Source organism: Leopardus geoffroyi, chromosome A2, assembly GCF_018350155.1.
Source record: "Leopardus geoffroyi isolate Oge1 chromosome A2, O.geoffroyi_Oge1_pat1.0, whole genome shotgun sequence".
In the NCBI taxonomy this organism is placed as follows: Eukaryota; Metazoa; Chordata; class Mammalia; order Carnivora; family Felidae; genus Leopardus; species Leopardus geoffroyi.
Genome location: NC_059331.1, coordinates 59,420,291 through 59,431,827, shown reverse-complemented (window position 1 = coordinate 59,431,827; position 11,537 = coordinate 59,420,291). Strand labels below are relative to the sequence as shown.

General features: G+C 55.8%; 1 protein-coding gene across 2 annotated transcripts; it reads right to left on the bottom strand.

The window, feature by feature from the left end:
- Window positions 1-4,475: 4,475 nt before the first annotated feature.
- On the bottom strand, window positions 4,476-11,206 carry CA2H3orf22 (chromosome A2 C3orf22 homolog). 2 transcript variants are annotated; one of them, XM_045494041.1, is made up of 4 exons: window positions 11,098-11,206; window positions 7,656-7,785; window positions 6,822-6,953; window positions 4,476-4,825 (listed from the first exon to the last, which is right to left on the bottom strand). In XM_045494041.1, exons 2-4 carry the CDS (start codon window positions 7,745-7,747, stop codon window positions 4,654-4,656), a joined length of 396 nt encoding a protein of 131 aa, XP_045349997.1. In that variant the 5' UTR covers window positions 7,748-7,785; window positions 11,098-11,206; the 3' UTR covers window positions 4,476-4,653. The 2 variants fall into 2 exon arrangements, with proteins under 2 accessions (XP_045349997.1, XP_045349998.1); XM_045494042.1 differs by having other exon boundaries at window positions 11,086-11,198.
- Between the last annotated feature and the right edge of the window lie 331 nt (window positions 11,207-11,537).

Genomic DNA, 11,537 nt, shown 5'->3' with positions numbered 1-11,537 from the left:
TGATGTGACCTGTTTGCTGAAGTTATCACCCACTCAGGTGTTACCCAGAACCAGGTGGTCACCTTTAGAAGTCACCCTCCCGTTCGGTCATCACACGACCTGTTGCCATCTCCTCGGTGCCTGCTGCATCCTGTAGCTCGTCACATGCACGCACACTCTGTCATGCGGGAGAGGCACTCCACTGCCTGCCCCCAGCTGATGGCACCTGATGTACTCTCTGCTGTGACCGCAAGGCCCACACCCCAGGCCTTCTAGGGTTAGAGGCACCCCTTCCTCCTGTCCTGCTGGCCCTGGGGGATTCATCATACTCCGGTGTCCTCTGACCTGCTTCCTCTCTGGCTGGCGCCAGAACGTGTCTGTCCTCACTGATCACAGGCTGACTGCCCACCCCTCAATGGCAAGGTCCCAGCTGGGTCCTCTGATGGCCCGAGGAAGACGGGGTCTCACGTGAATAGCTGGACAAGAGGGCGCCCAGATTTTCTGTTAAAACGCTGCACCAGTTCCTAAAGGGATCCAAAGCACAAACTGGGCATTTTAATGTACTGGGAACTTTTATTTCCTGGTTTTCCATCTCTCAGAACTGAGTGGTGCTGGTCACCGCCCTCCCCAGCGTGGAAGTGACACCGGTGGGTTGGGTTGCAAAGACTTGTTTAGAACGTTTTAGCGTTCTGCTGTTTCTGGCTTTGTCAGGAAAACGTTTCCCGGATTTTTTGTAGTTATGGTATTGGTTTGTTTTTGTTGTGTTGTGTTTTGTTTTTTCAATTTTATTTTGTGGCTTTGTCATCCAGGCGGCTTCCTGGGAGGCGTATTTCCATCATTTAAAGTTGTGCTAAAATAAATCCCCGGTTCTTTGTAACAACAGCACTTCATGCATTATTCAGTTTCGGAATCGAAGCCAGCGGCATCTGCTGGCCTTGGCGGCTGGCTGGGTGGCCTCCGGGTGAAGGCAAGACCCACAGCTGCTCAGGTTGCTGGGTCGTTACGGCACCCTGCCAGGTCGGTGGGCCACGCCTCGGGGTGCTGCCCTTCCCCACGGGCCTGCAGCCCTCTTCCTGGGGTGAAGGCGCGGCTGCCTGCGGCACAAGTTCAACAACGGTAACTCCTCTCGTTCAGCAGAAGGGAGTCAGAACAGCTGCTCCACGGAGCCACTGGGGACACAGACTCCTTCTCTCCTGCTGCTCCCCTGTCCCTAGGCTGTAGCCCTCCTCCACGTGGTCCGCAAGACCAGATCATCCTCTTCTCAAGCATCAGAATGTTGAAGACGCACACTGTGGATGGATTCCACATTCTGCCTCCAGTCAGGTGCCATCGGCCAGAGCCTACCATAGCAGCCTACCTACCGCTATGCCCCTGCTTCAGGGGAGGCTGGGGACAGTACCCACCCCACCCCCGGCCCACATCCCGCTAACCACTTCCAGGTACTGTGCCCCAGTGGCTCCCAGCCACCGCACCCGCAGCCCTCCTGTGGGTTCCCTCTGACCTGCTTGGCCTGAACACAGGGATATTGGGTGTGCAGGGAGTCGGTGTTCCCGGGCAGCCCTCAACCCACGTCTGCTGGAAGTTGGGGGACAAATACTGCAGCCTTTGCCCCTCCGGTGGGATACCACTGAGGCATGACCTGCAGAGTTCTCCCCTGGGGTTCAGTGGCGCCAGCTCAAGAGCACACCCCCTGCCTCCTTTCTCGTCCCCGTGTCTCTCTGGGGCTTCCTGGAATCTCTTCCCAATGACACTACTTGCATCCATATCCTTATCTCCAGATCTGCTCCAGGGGGAACCCAGCTTGGGACAGGGGACCAATCAGGACTCCATTGCAGACTTGCTTTTATTTCATTGGTCCCTAAATGATCGGCAATTGGGTTAATTTGTGTCCGTTAGCGTTACTGTGACGCGGTGAATGTCCCTGCATAGTTCTCGTCCTGCGTATGTGGGTACGATCACAGGATAAATTCTTAGAAGACAGATCCACACCCCTGGGCACGCTGTTGACTGTGCCTGTTCCTCGGGTGGCTTCAGCTCTCTGCCGATGTATGTTTTACTGTGGCTGTGCTCACGGCACCAGGACAATCCGGGATCTGGATGGTCGCACTTAAATGCTGGTGGCATGCCCCGGGTTGCTCTATGGGCCGCCGTGATATGCTTACCTCATCCCTCTGCACGCAAACATTTAGGTGTTGTCCATTTCCCTGTGAGGACTTCTGCCGTGCATGCTTCCTGAAGGGTCTGTTTTCTTCTTTGAGGACATCATGGACGGAGAAACACTCGGCACACAGCAGGACCGACAGCTCCTTTGTTTTTTACTATTTTACTTATTTATTTTTAAGTTACATCCAAGTTAGTTAGCATAGAGTGCCATAATGATTTCAGGAGTAGAATCCAGTGATTCATCCCCTGTGTGTCCCCAACAAGTGTCTTCCTTGATGCCCCTTACCCATTTAGCCCATCCCTCACCCACAAGCCCTCCAGTAACCCTCAGTTTGTTCTCCATATTTAAGAGTCTCAGGTTTTGTCCCCTTCCCTGTTTTTATATTATTTTTGCTTCCTTTCCCTTATGTTCATCTGTTTTGTCTCTCAAAGTCCTCATATGAGTGAAGTCATATATTTGTCTTTCTCTGACTAATTTCACTTAACATAATACCCTCCAGTTCCATCCATGTGGTTGCAGATGGCAAGATTTCATTCTTTTTGATTGCCAAGTAATACTCCATTGTATCTATATACCACATCTTCTTTATCCATTCATCCATTGATGGACACTTGGGCTCTTTCCATACTTTGACTATTGTTGATAGTGCTGCTATAAACATTGGGGTGCATGTGCTCCTTCGAAACAGCACATCTGTATCCCTTGGATAAATACCTAGTAGTGCCATTGCTGGGTCATAGGTAGTTCTATTTTTAATTTTTTGAGAAACCTCTATGCTGTTTTACAGAGTGGCTGCACTATTTTGCATCCAGATAGCTCCTTCTTCCCTAAATATTTTTTTTCATGTTTATTTATTTTTGAGAGAGACAGAGTGTGAGTGGGGGGAGAGGCAGAAAGAGAGGGAGACACAGAATCTGAAACAGGTTCCAGGCTCTGAGCTGTCAGCACAGAGCCCAACGTGGGACTCGAACCTATGAACCACGAGATCATGACCTGAGCCGAAGTCGGACGCCCAACCGACTGAGCCACCCAGGCACCCCTCGAGATACTCGTTTTAAAAGGTTAGGAGGGAGATGTGGTTACCTTCGGCAGAGGGAGGCGGCAGGGCGCCGCTGGAGAAGAAGCTCCCAGGAAGGTGTAAGCATCGGTCACGTGTCACTTGATCCTTCTGCTGCATCACAGGCGTGCAGCACCGTATTGTATATATATCAAGTAGGACACAGCTGTGCACGTTGCAGGAAAACTCCTGAGACACACACAGTCCAAGTGGAGGTCAGCGACCCCAACAGGAGGGGACCCTGGGGGGGTCCCTGCTTCCTTCTACCACCAGATGCTGCATGGTACACCAGGCCTGCTTCCCACCTGGGCCTGGAGGGAGGGAGGCCCAGAGTTTTTTGCTGGGGTGTCCACCCTGTGGCAGTCCTCTGCACCCTAGACACCCCAAGAGCATGCAGCAGAACTGACTTCTGCCTCCTGCAGGCTGAGAACCAGCACCCACCTGTCCCCAGGGCCTGGGGAGGGCCCCTTTGCAATTCTCACTCCACTGGGGACCTCATTCCCCTTTCTTTCTGGAATAGGGCCCTTGTCCACCTTACTCAGTGCAGCCCCCATAGCCATTTTCAGGGTCCCCACACCCTCTCTCCTAGGGAAAGGGCTATCGTTAGTGTCCCCAATTTTATTCACCCAAGGACTCCAAGGTGACGTCCTAGTCCCTCTCTTTGTAGAGCAGAGCAGAGGAAATCCTCACATCCTCAGCAGGCACCCTCCTACGTAGTGCCGCCATTACAAACTCCAAAGCAGTTGGTATTACGTATACTTCCTTTGAAGACTTTGTAATGCACCGACGGCGTGCTGTTAGGTTCATGTATGAAAATTGAAGAAATTAGTAGCCCTGTCGCCAAGTTCCCCAGTTCTACCCAGAGGTCCTGATTATTACCTACTACACACACACACACACACACACACACACACATGCAGGAGCATATCAGCCACACTTCTGCTGTGCCTTTAAAAAATTCTTAATATGCTTTGTGGATTGCTCGAGAGCATTATATCAAGAGCTGTTTCTTCATTTCCGTGGCCGCCTACTGTTTTGGGGTACAGCCCTGATGTCACTGAACAGCCCCCTATTAGTGGATATTAGGTGGCCTCCGATGCTTCGCTGTTTCTTAGGGCGCTGTCATGAATGTTTTGTCCACATACGTTTCCTCACATGTGTGAGTACATCTTTGGAATCAGTTCTTGGAAATGACGTCCGTCCTCTCACTAACTCTCACGCCAACCCCTCGAGATTAAACATAGATGAGAACACGGAGGCTCAGGAAGCAAAGTGTTCCATGCAAGTGGATACAGGATGTGAACCTGCGATGTTTATTCACACGGTGTGGGTTCTGAGGAGATGAATAGCCCCTTCGAAGCGGTGCCCCCCACTCAAGTTCACCTCTGTCTGGAAGGGAGGGCTCTGGGGCCACTGCAAGGTGGCCGAGGGGGAGGCCGCACAGAGCCGGGCTCTAGGAGAGGCCTCTGGAGGGGTGGGCAGCATGGGCACCAGTGAGGGCAGCAGGGACTCCTGACCCAGGGAAACGGTGGCTCAGTAGCTGGAATTCCCAAAGGTAGCTCTGTGGAGGCGGCAGCGGCGGAGGGCTGAGGCTGGACAGTGATGTAAAATCTGGTGCCCCAAGCCTAGAGAAGCCACATGGAACCCTGCTGGTCCAGAGACGTCGGCCAGGGCCACAGCCAAGTCTCTGCTCCCTGCCCAGACCTGCCCTGGGACCCCACAACAGCCTCTGCTGCCCTCCTAACCAGCCCCCCACCCATATGTCCAAGTCAGAATTCCTACGTGGCCAGGACTTGGTCCCCCAGGCCTGCCCAGACACTGAGTGTCATCTTCGTGCCTGCCAGAAGGTGCATCAGCGTTGTGTGAGGCCACCGATCCTCCCCTAGGCAGCGTTCTCTAACAGCTACATCAGATCTGGACATGCTACCCTCCTGCTCCCCAGACTTCAGTGGCTCCCCACTCCTCCTCAGACAAATGTTGGCATTTAACGTTCTCCCCTACCTGTCTCCTAACCATCCCGAAAAATGGCACTTCAAATTCCTTAAGTGGGACATTAATCTGTCCCACCTCAGGACGTTTGCACTTGACTTCTGCTGCCTGGAGCATCTCTTCGTATAAGGTTCCTGCTTCTCACCCGGGCCCCCATGCCCTCTCTTACCCTCTCTCCCCATCCACTCTCTGCCCTACTTTGGCACCTGCTGGCCGTGGCCGTTTGGCCCCCAACAATCCCACTCTGGTCAATTCCCCAAGAGAGGGCTGGCGGGGGTTCAGAGGGGAGGACGAGGTGGGGGATCTCTGCCGCCTGCTCCCCATTACTTCAAGCCTTTGGCAGAGGCCCCACAGCCACAGCCCCCTGCCTGCCCTGGAGCTCACGGCCCCTGCCCACCCCTCCACCCCAGGGGAGTGACTGGCTCCCCACTGGTGCTGGGCCCTGGTGGGTTAAGAAGCCCACGGCCTCCAGAGCTCCCTGACACATCCACTGACCACTTCGGTTTGTCCTCCAGATCTCTGCTCTGTGTCATCCGCCAGGAGACCTCTTCCCATAGCAGACCCTTGGGGCAGGCCCCAGCACCAAGAGTCTGGACCCTTGTGCACAGCCTGACTGGTCCCCACAGGATGCCTGGGTGGAAGCTGATCCCATTCTGCAGCAGTAGAAGCTGAGACTCAGGACCCCCTGTGCTCTCAGACTCCAGCCTCTGCAGTTCAGCGCCCACTGGATCGGTCCAGACATTTGGAGCAAGAGCCCACAGCCAGATGAGGGAGGGAACGTGACACCCAGGACAAAAGTCAGGGCCAGTAGGGGCAGGGAATAGGCACGCAACTGTGTGCATGTGTGTGTGTGTGTGTGTGTGTGTGTGCGTGCGCACAAGCCTGAGTGTTTTAATTGCTTCCCCGGATATCTGGTTAGGGGACTGTGCAGGTGTCTCTGTGACCTGCCAGAGGTGATATACAGTGTGTGGAGCCAGGGGCTTGGCCAGTCAGAACAGACACAGGGCTTGGAGTTGGAGGGAGGCGCAGAGGCAATCAGGGCGGAGCTAGGGTCTTTGGGAGGTGGGGTGATGCCCCCCACCAACTAGTCAGGGAAGCCCTTCATTGTGTAACAGCTGGTGGGTGCCAGCCAGCCCAGTGACAGGGCAAGTACGTGAAATGTTGTGTGGTGGGGTCTTCCCAAGGGTTTCTGGGTGCTTCACCGTGTGTGCCCGTGGGTGGGAGGTGCATTTGCATCTATGTGGTCAGTTTAGAGGTGGCCAGTCCAAGAGTCCCTTGCAAGTGCCTCCACCCTCAGAGCAGGCTGCACGGAGACCCAAAGCTTGCTGGCCCTTCCTCTGCTTTGCCTGTGCCGTGTGGAAGGATGGCAGCAAAGCCCCCACCCCCTCAGGCCTGCTTCACCACCTGCGGACGGGGCCCGCCCGCCCGAGGGTCCCCTGCAGCCTCTCCCACAAACTGCCTTGCTGTGGAAGGAGCCACAGGACATTAGCGCCTCCTTTCTGGACCTCGGTTTCCTCAGGTTAGACGTGGAGCATGCTGGGTCATGAACGTCTGTGTACAGACCTGGGGTGGGAGGCTTGTGCGTGGTCAATAGGCAGCGGTGGCTGTCCACATCCTGGGCCTGACACTTACCCTCTGACTGGAATGGATCTTGTTGGCACCAGCATCTTCTGCAGGGGCAGCTGATCCCGCAGTGAGTCATTTCTCTTCGTGGCCTCCCAGGGCTTCGGGAACTCTGCGTTGGGGGCCGTCAGCCAAGAGAACCTGCAGTGGGGCACCTGGCATCTTTAGGTGACCGGCAGCCATCAGCCACATGAATAGCTCTTGGTCATCTGGACCTTTCTGCTTGCCAGGTGGCGTTCTAAGCGCTTTATCAACATTAACCCACATGTCAATTCACAACCGTGCTATGAGGTAAGTCTGGTTGCCAACACTTTGTAGATGAGGAAATGAGGCAGGGAGAGGTCAAGTGATTTGCCCAAGGTCACACAGCTAGGAAGCCCTCCAGAGTTGCTGCATTTTTTTCCCCCAGGACCCTACACAAAACATTTAGTAACTGCTGCTGGCTGAGGCCCCAGAGCTGCCCAGTCTGGGGGTCTCTGCTGCTTTCTGAGTGCCCTGGGGGCTTTACAAACCAGTCCCCACCCCAATCTGATCCCATCACATGTTTGGTAGGGGGAGGTGTTCACGAACATGCTCCTCAGGTGGTTCCTGTGAGGCCATTGGCCCAGAGGCAAGCAGCTGGCTATGGCTCTGGGATGGCCCCGGGGGTCCTGGGCACCCACCTAGAGGCCGTCAGCTCAGATTGGGATGGGGGTGGAGAAGGTGAAACCCAGACTGTCACAGAGCTGCACAGGGAGCTCCCTGGGGATGAAAAACCCCACCCCAGGCCCAGGCCATGGAATGTGCTAGGGGGTGAGCTGAGGGGAGGCGGGACTTTGCCCTAGTGGTGGGGAGGTCTTGTACCTGTACGGAAACTTTCTGGCAAAATTTTCCTGGGTCTTGGTGCTCCTCTTCTTATATTGGGGGTACTTCTTGGGGTCCTTCAACCTCATCATGGAAGGGGGTTAAACTCTGGCACACCCTTCAGCCATGGCTGGAAGGCAAGAGGAGGCATCTCAGAGCCAGAGAGGCGGTGGGAGGAGCCGTTCTGGACCCAGACCAGGCACACGGTATCCCCTGAGGACCGCAGAGGGGACAGAAGTTGGGGGCCCTGCCAGCCTCGTGGGGTTGAATGAAGGCCGAGTCATGCTGGCCTGTCACTGATGCCCAGCCTCACCACACTGCACCTGTTATGAACACTCTCAAGTGTGTGTGTGTGTGTGCACGCAGCTTTGTGTACCTGCACCTGGGATGGTTCTCAACCAAACAGCCCATCCCGAACCCCAGCAACCACGAATCTGTTCTAATGTCTATACTGATGGGATTTCACAAGCGTTGTACCAATGGAATTACCCAGTAGGCATCTTTGGGAGCCTGGCTTCTTTCTCCCAGCATCACTCCCTTGGGAATTCTCCCAGTGGGTGGGAGAATCAGTGGGTGGTTCTTTTTTCCAGTGCTGAGCAGTGTTGGTTTTATTTATTTTATTCATTTATTTTTTAAAATTTGTTTCGGTTTATTTATTTTTTGTGGGAGGGAGAGATAGAGAGTGAACAGGGGACAGGCAGAGAGAGAGAAAGAGAGAGGATCCCAAGCAGTCTCCATGTTGTCAGCGCAGAGCCCAACACGGGCTGAAACGCACAAACTGTGAGATCATGACCTGAGCCGAAATCAAGAGTCAGATGCTCAACCGACTGAGCCGCCCAGGCGCCCCAGGGGTATCAGTTGTAACAGGAGCTTCCAAACAGCCTTCCAGAACGGCTGCACCGTTTCTGGTACTCAACCAGCCGTGTACGAGGGACTGTCCTTTTAAGGCACCCGGTGCACATGCAGGTAGGTCAGGGGTTAAGAGCCTGACCACTACTGTTTCCTTTGCCATCGAATCGCCCGACCCTTGCCCACCACTGTCTGTGCTAATGTATCTTTACCGTGGCCAGAACAGTCATCGGGTCGTGAACATGTGAGCTTACAGCTTGTGATAGAGCCAGCCCCCTGCCATCCTTGGCTCCAGATTTGGTCCCTCGAGCGGACGGGTGAAGCCACAGCGGGGCACTGGCTCCTGGTGTGGAAAGACGCCCAGAAGCGGGGCTGGCTGACGAGCTAGTGTCAGGCCGGGACTTGGAGCAGGGTACCCTCAGCAGCCCCCCACACCCGCCCTGCTCCCACCTCTGCAGGGAGGTCGTGTCTGCCACTCTGAGAGCTGTTCTCTGGCTGCACACGCGTGCCAGGCGCACACACAAGTCACGTGAGCCCCAGGAGGCTTCTGCCCTCAGAAGCAGCCTTGGTGGTGGTGGGGGAGGGGGCGGAGGGGGGGCAGCGACATAGGGGGAGTTGCAGACAAATGTCCCGGCTGCCTCTCCCCTCGGTGGGGACAGCTCCGCCGGCCAAAGGACCCAGTGGGACTGGGCTGGGTTGCCCACCGTGGTGACCACACACTATGTCTCCTTCTGGCCCCTCCTCACTTCCAGCCCCCTGCTTGTGCCTCCTGTGAGCCGCTCCCAAAGTACCTGCACTCGCGGGCCTGTCCCAGGGTCTGCGCTAGAGAACTCAAACCAACAGGCCTCTTCCCCGCAAACTCTGGAAATGTCTGCACTCACCAACCCATGTTGGGAAGGTGAAAAGTAACTAGCCATCCACCTAGCTTTGTGTCTCCACACACACACATGCACAGGCACACACGCGTGAACGCAGGGCCCGTGTGGCTGCCGTGTGGCTTCCCTCCCTCACACCACTCTGCTCCCTCGTCCTCCCCGTGCCGCAGGCTGACCTGTGGGCTCTCTTCCCTTTCTATTCACCGCAGCTACACCCCACCCGCGGTAAAAAACCTAGTGAAATCTGGAGGGATGCCAAGGGAGAACACGGTGCTTTTCCAAGGTCTGGGGTTCTGGGGTCCCCAGGAGGCCAGTGGACCTCGGGCAAGGCTGTTCCAGTGGGGACTCGGTGAAATGGGCCATGTTGCCCATACTGCTCCTTTCACCTCTGGGGCTATGAGGGCTTCTGGAAACCCTCACTGTGGGCAGAGGGTGTCCTTGCCTTGGGCAGGGGGTGGGAGTTGGCTGTGGTGCTGTCTGCTCCAGTGTTATGGCACACTGACCCCGGGGTCCTCGACAGGAGCTGAATGGCCTCACTGGACACAGACACTCCTAGTCCAAGGCCAAGCCCACCTATCTGTGAGCCCAGCACACCCCACTCACCTCCCCGGCTGGCCCGGTCTCTGATTCTGGAAGATCAGCGTTCCCAGAGGGCCTTTGCCTGGCCCAGAAATGTCAGCAGCAGCCCTGCTTGCGACCTGTCCCCTCAATCCTACCCGAAGGTCTTCCTGACCCTGAGCAGGGGGCCTTTTCCACTGACTTGCCCACCTGGCAAAGAGCTTTGCTTGAGGTGGGGTCCCTTTCATAGTCCTGGCCCTACAGCCGTTTACTGTCAGCCATACTTGGGCAGGTGGCTAACTCCTGGCTATGGCTTTTGGCCCTCCTCCTCCTGAGAAGCCAGATGAGGGACCTGGCCCAAGATGGTGCCTGTGTCATGGTGGAAAGCCCAGGCTCTGGGCTCAGCGAAGCGTTTGCTAAGCTCTATGCTTGACCTGATGGAGAACAGAATATGATCACCCCTGTTTTTCAGGTAAAGACACCAAAGCCCTGAAAGTTTAAGTGTTTGCCTATGTTGCCCCCCACCGGGTGAGCAGGGGAAGAGGTGGGGTCCAGAAGCCCATCAGGACTTCACAGCCTTAGACAGTCCTGAATGGGGCTAGAAGAGGCGACCACACCAACGACGGACCCGAGGAAGAAGCCCTACCACAGGAACCTAGGAGTCTGGAGGAGGCAGGGGAAGGGGCACCCCTCACATCTGCCCTGTACCTACCTGCAGACCCCCTAAGCCATGCGTGTGACCCTGCAAACTGACGGGGCTGAATCTACCTCCCTCGGGGGCAGGGTGGCCCCTGCAGAGCCCAGGGTGGGACTCTGACATCATGGCCTTCTGTCACAGGCACCATCTCACTGTGGCTTCCCAAGCTGACCCAGAACTGTCCTTTCCAGCTGCCCAGACTGCCTCCCCAAGTCCTGGCAGTGATGATGATCGGGGCTTAGATCAGGGCTCCCTGGCATTGCCCCTACCCAGGTGTGAGAGAGATGCTGTGCCCCTTCAACCCCCAAGACTGGTCCCAGAGCATGGAGGCAGGGCCCTGGCAACAGCACTCTCTTGGTTCAGCAACGTAAAGAAACACAGGCCTTGGTGCACGGAGCCTCCAGCTGGAAACGAGTGGGCGATTGAACTGTTCAAGCTACAGGGTTCTCACGGGCTGGCTTACGTGATGCCAGAAGGGCAGAAGCTGGCCATGGTCCTGGCTTCCATGCTACCCCAGGAGCACTGGCCCTAGTGCCCCAATAGGCCAGGCCCACAGGCTCATTGTGACATCAGAAGCCCTTGAAGTCACAATCAGTGACACCCCCAGCTGCTGAACTATGTAGTTCACAATCTGGCCTGAAGCCCCTCAGGCCCAGAGAATGGCTGTAGAGACAGCAGTGATGGCCTGCTGGCCTTCCTGCTCCCAGCACCCTGGGTGGAGCATGCATGTGAACATATCCTACAGCAGGGATCTCTTCCATGCAGGTTCTGGGAACAGAAGAGATACCCCAGCAATAGCTGAAACCTCACTTCCATTGCAAATCTCTTTCCTGGCCAACTCTGACCTGAGCCCTACCCACAGCCTAGGAATCACAGGGATGAGGGTTTGAGCCCATGGGCCCT

Bases quoted from the DNA above. Each gene is read 5' to 3' on its own strand.
- CA2H3orf22 (XM_045494041.1), bottom strand. From the start codon at position 7,747: ATGATGAGGTTGAAGGACCCCAAGAAGTACCCCCAATATAAGAAGAGG. The intron at 6,954-7,655 runs GTACAAGACCTC...GCCCCACTGCAG, and splicing joins GCCAGAAAGTTTCCGTACAG to GTTCTCTTGGCTGACGGCCC. The intron at 4,826-6,821 runs GTAAGTGTCAGG...TGGCTTCTCTAG, and splicing joins AGATCCATTCCAGTCAGAGG to GCTTGGGGCACCAGATTTTA.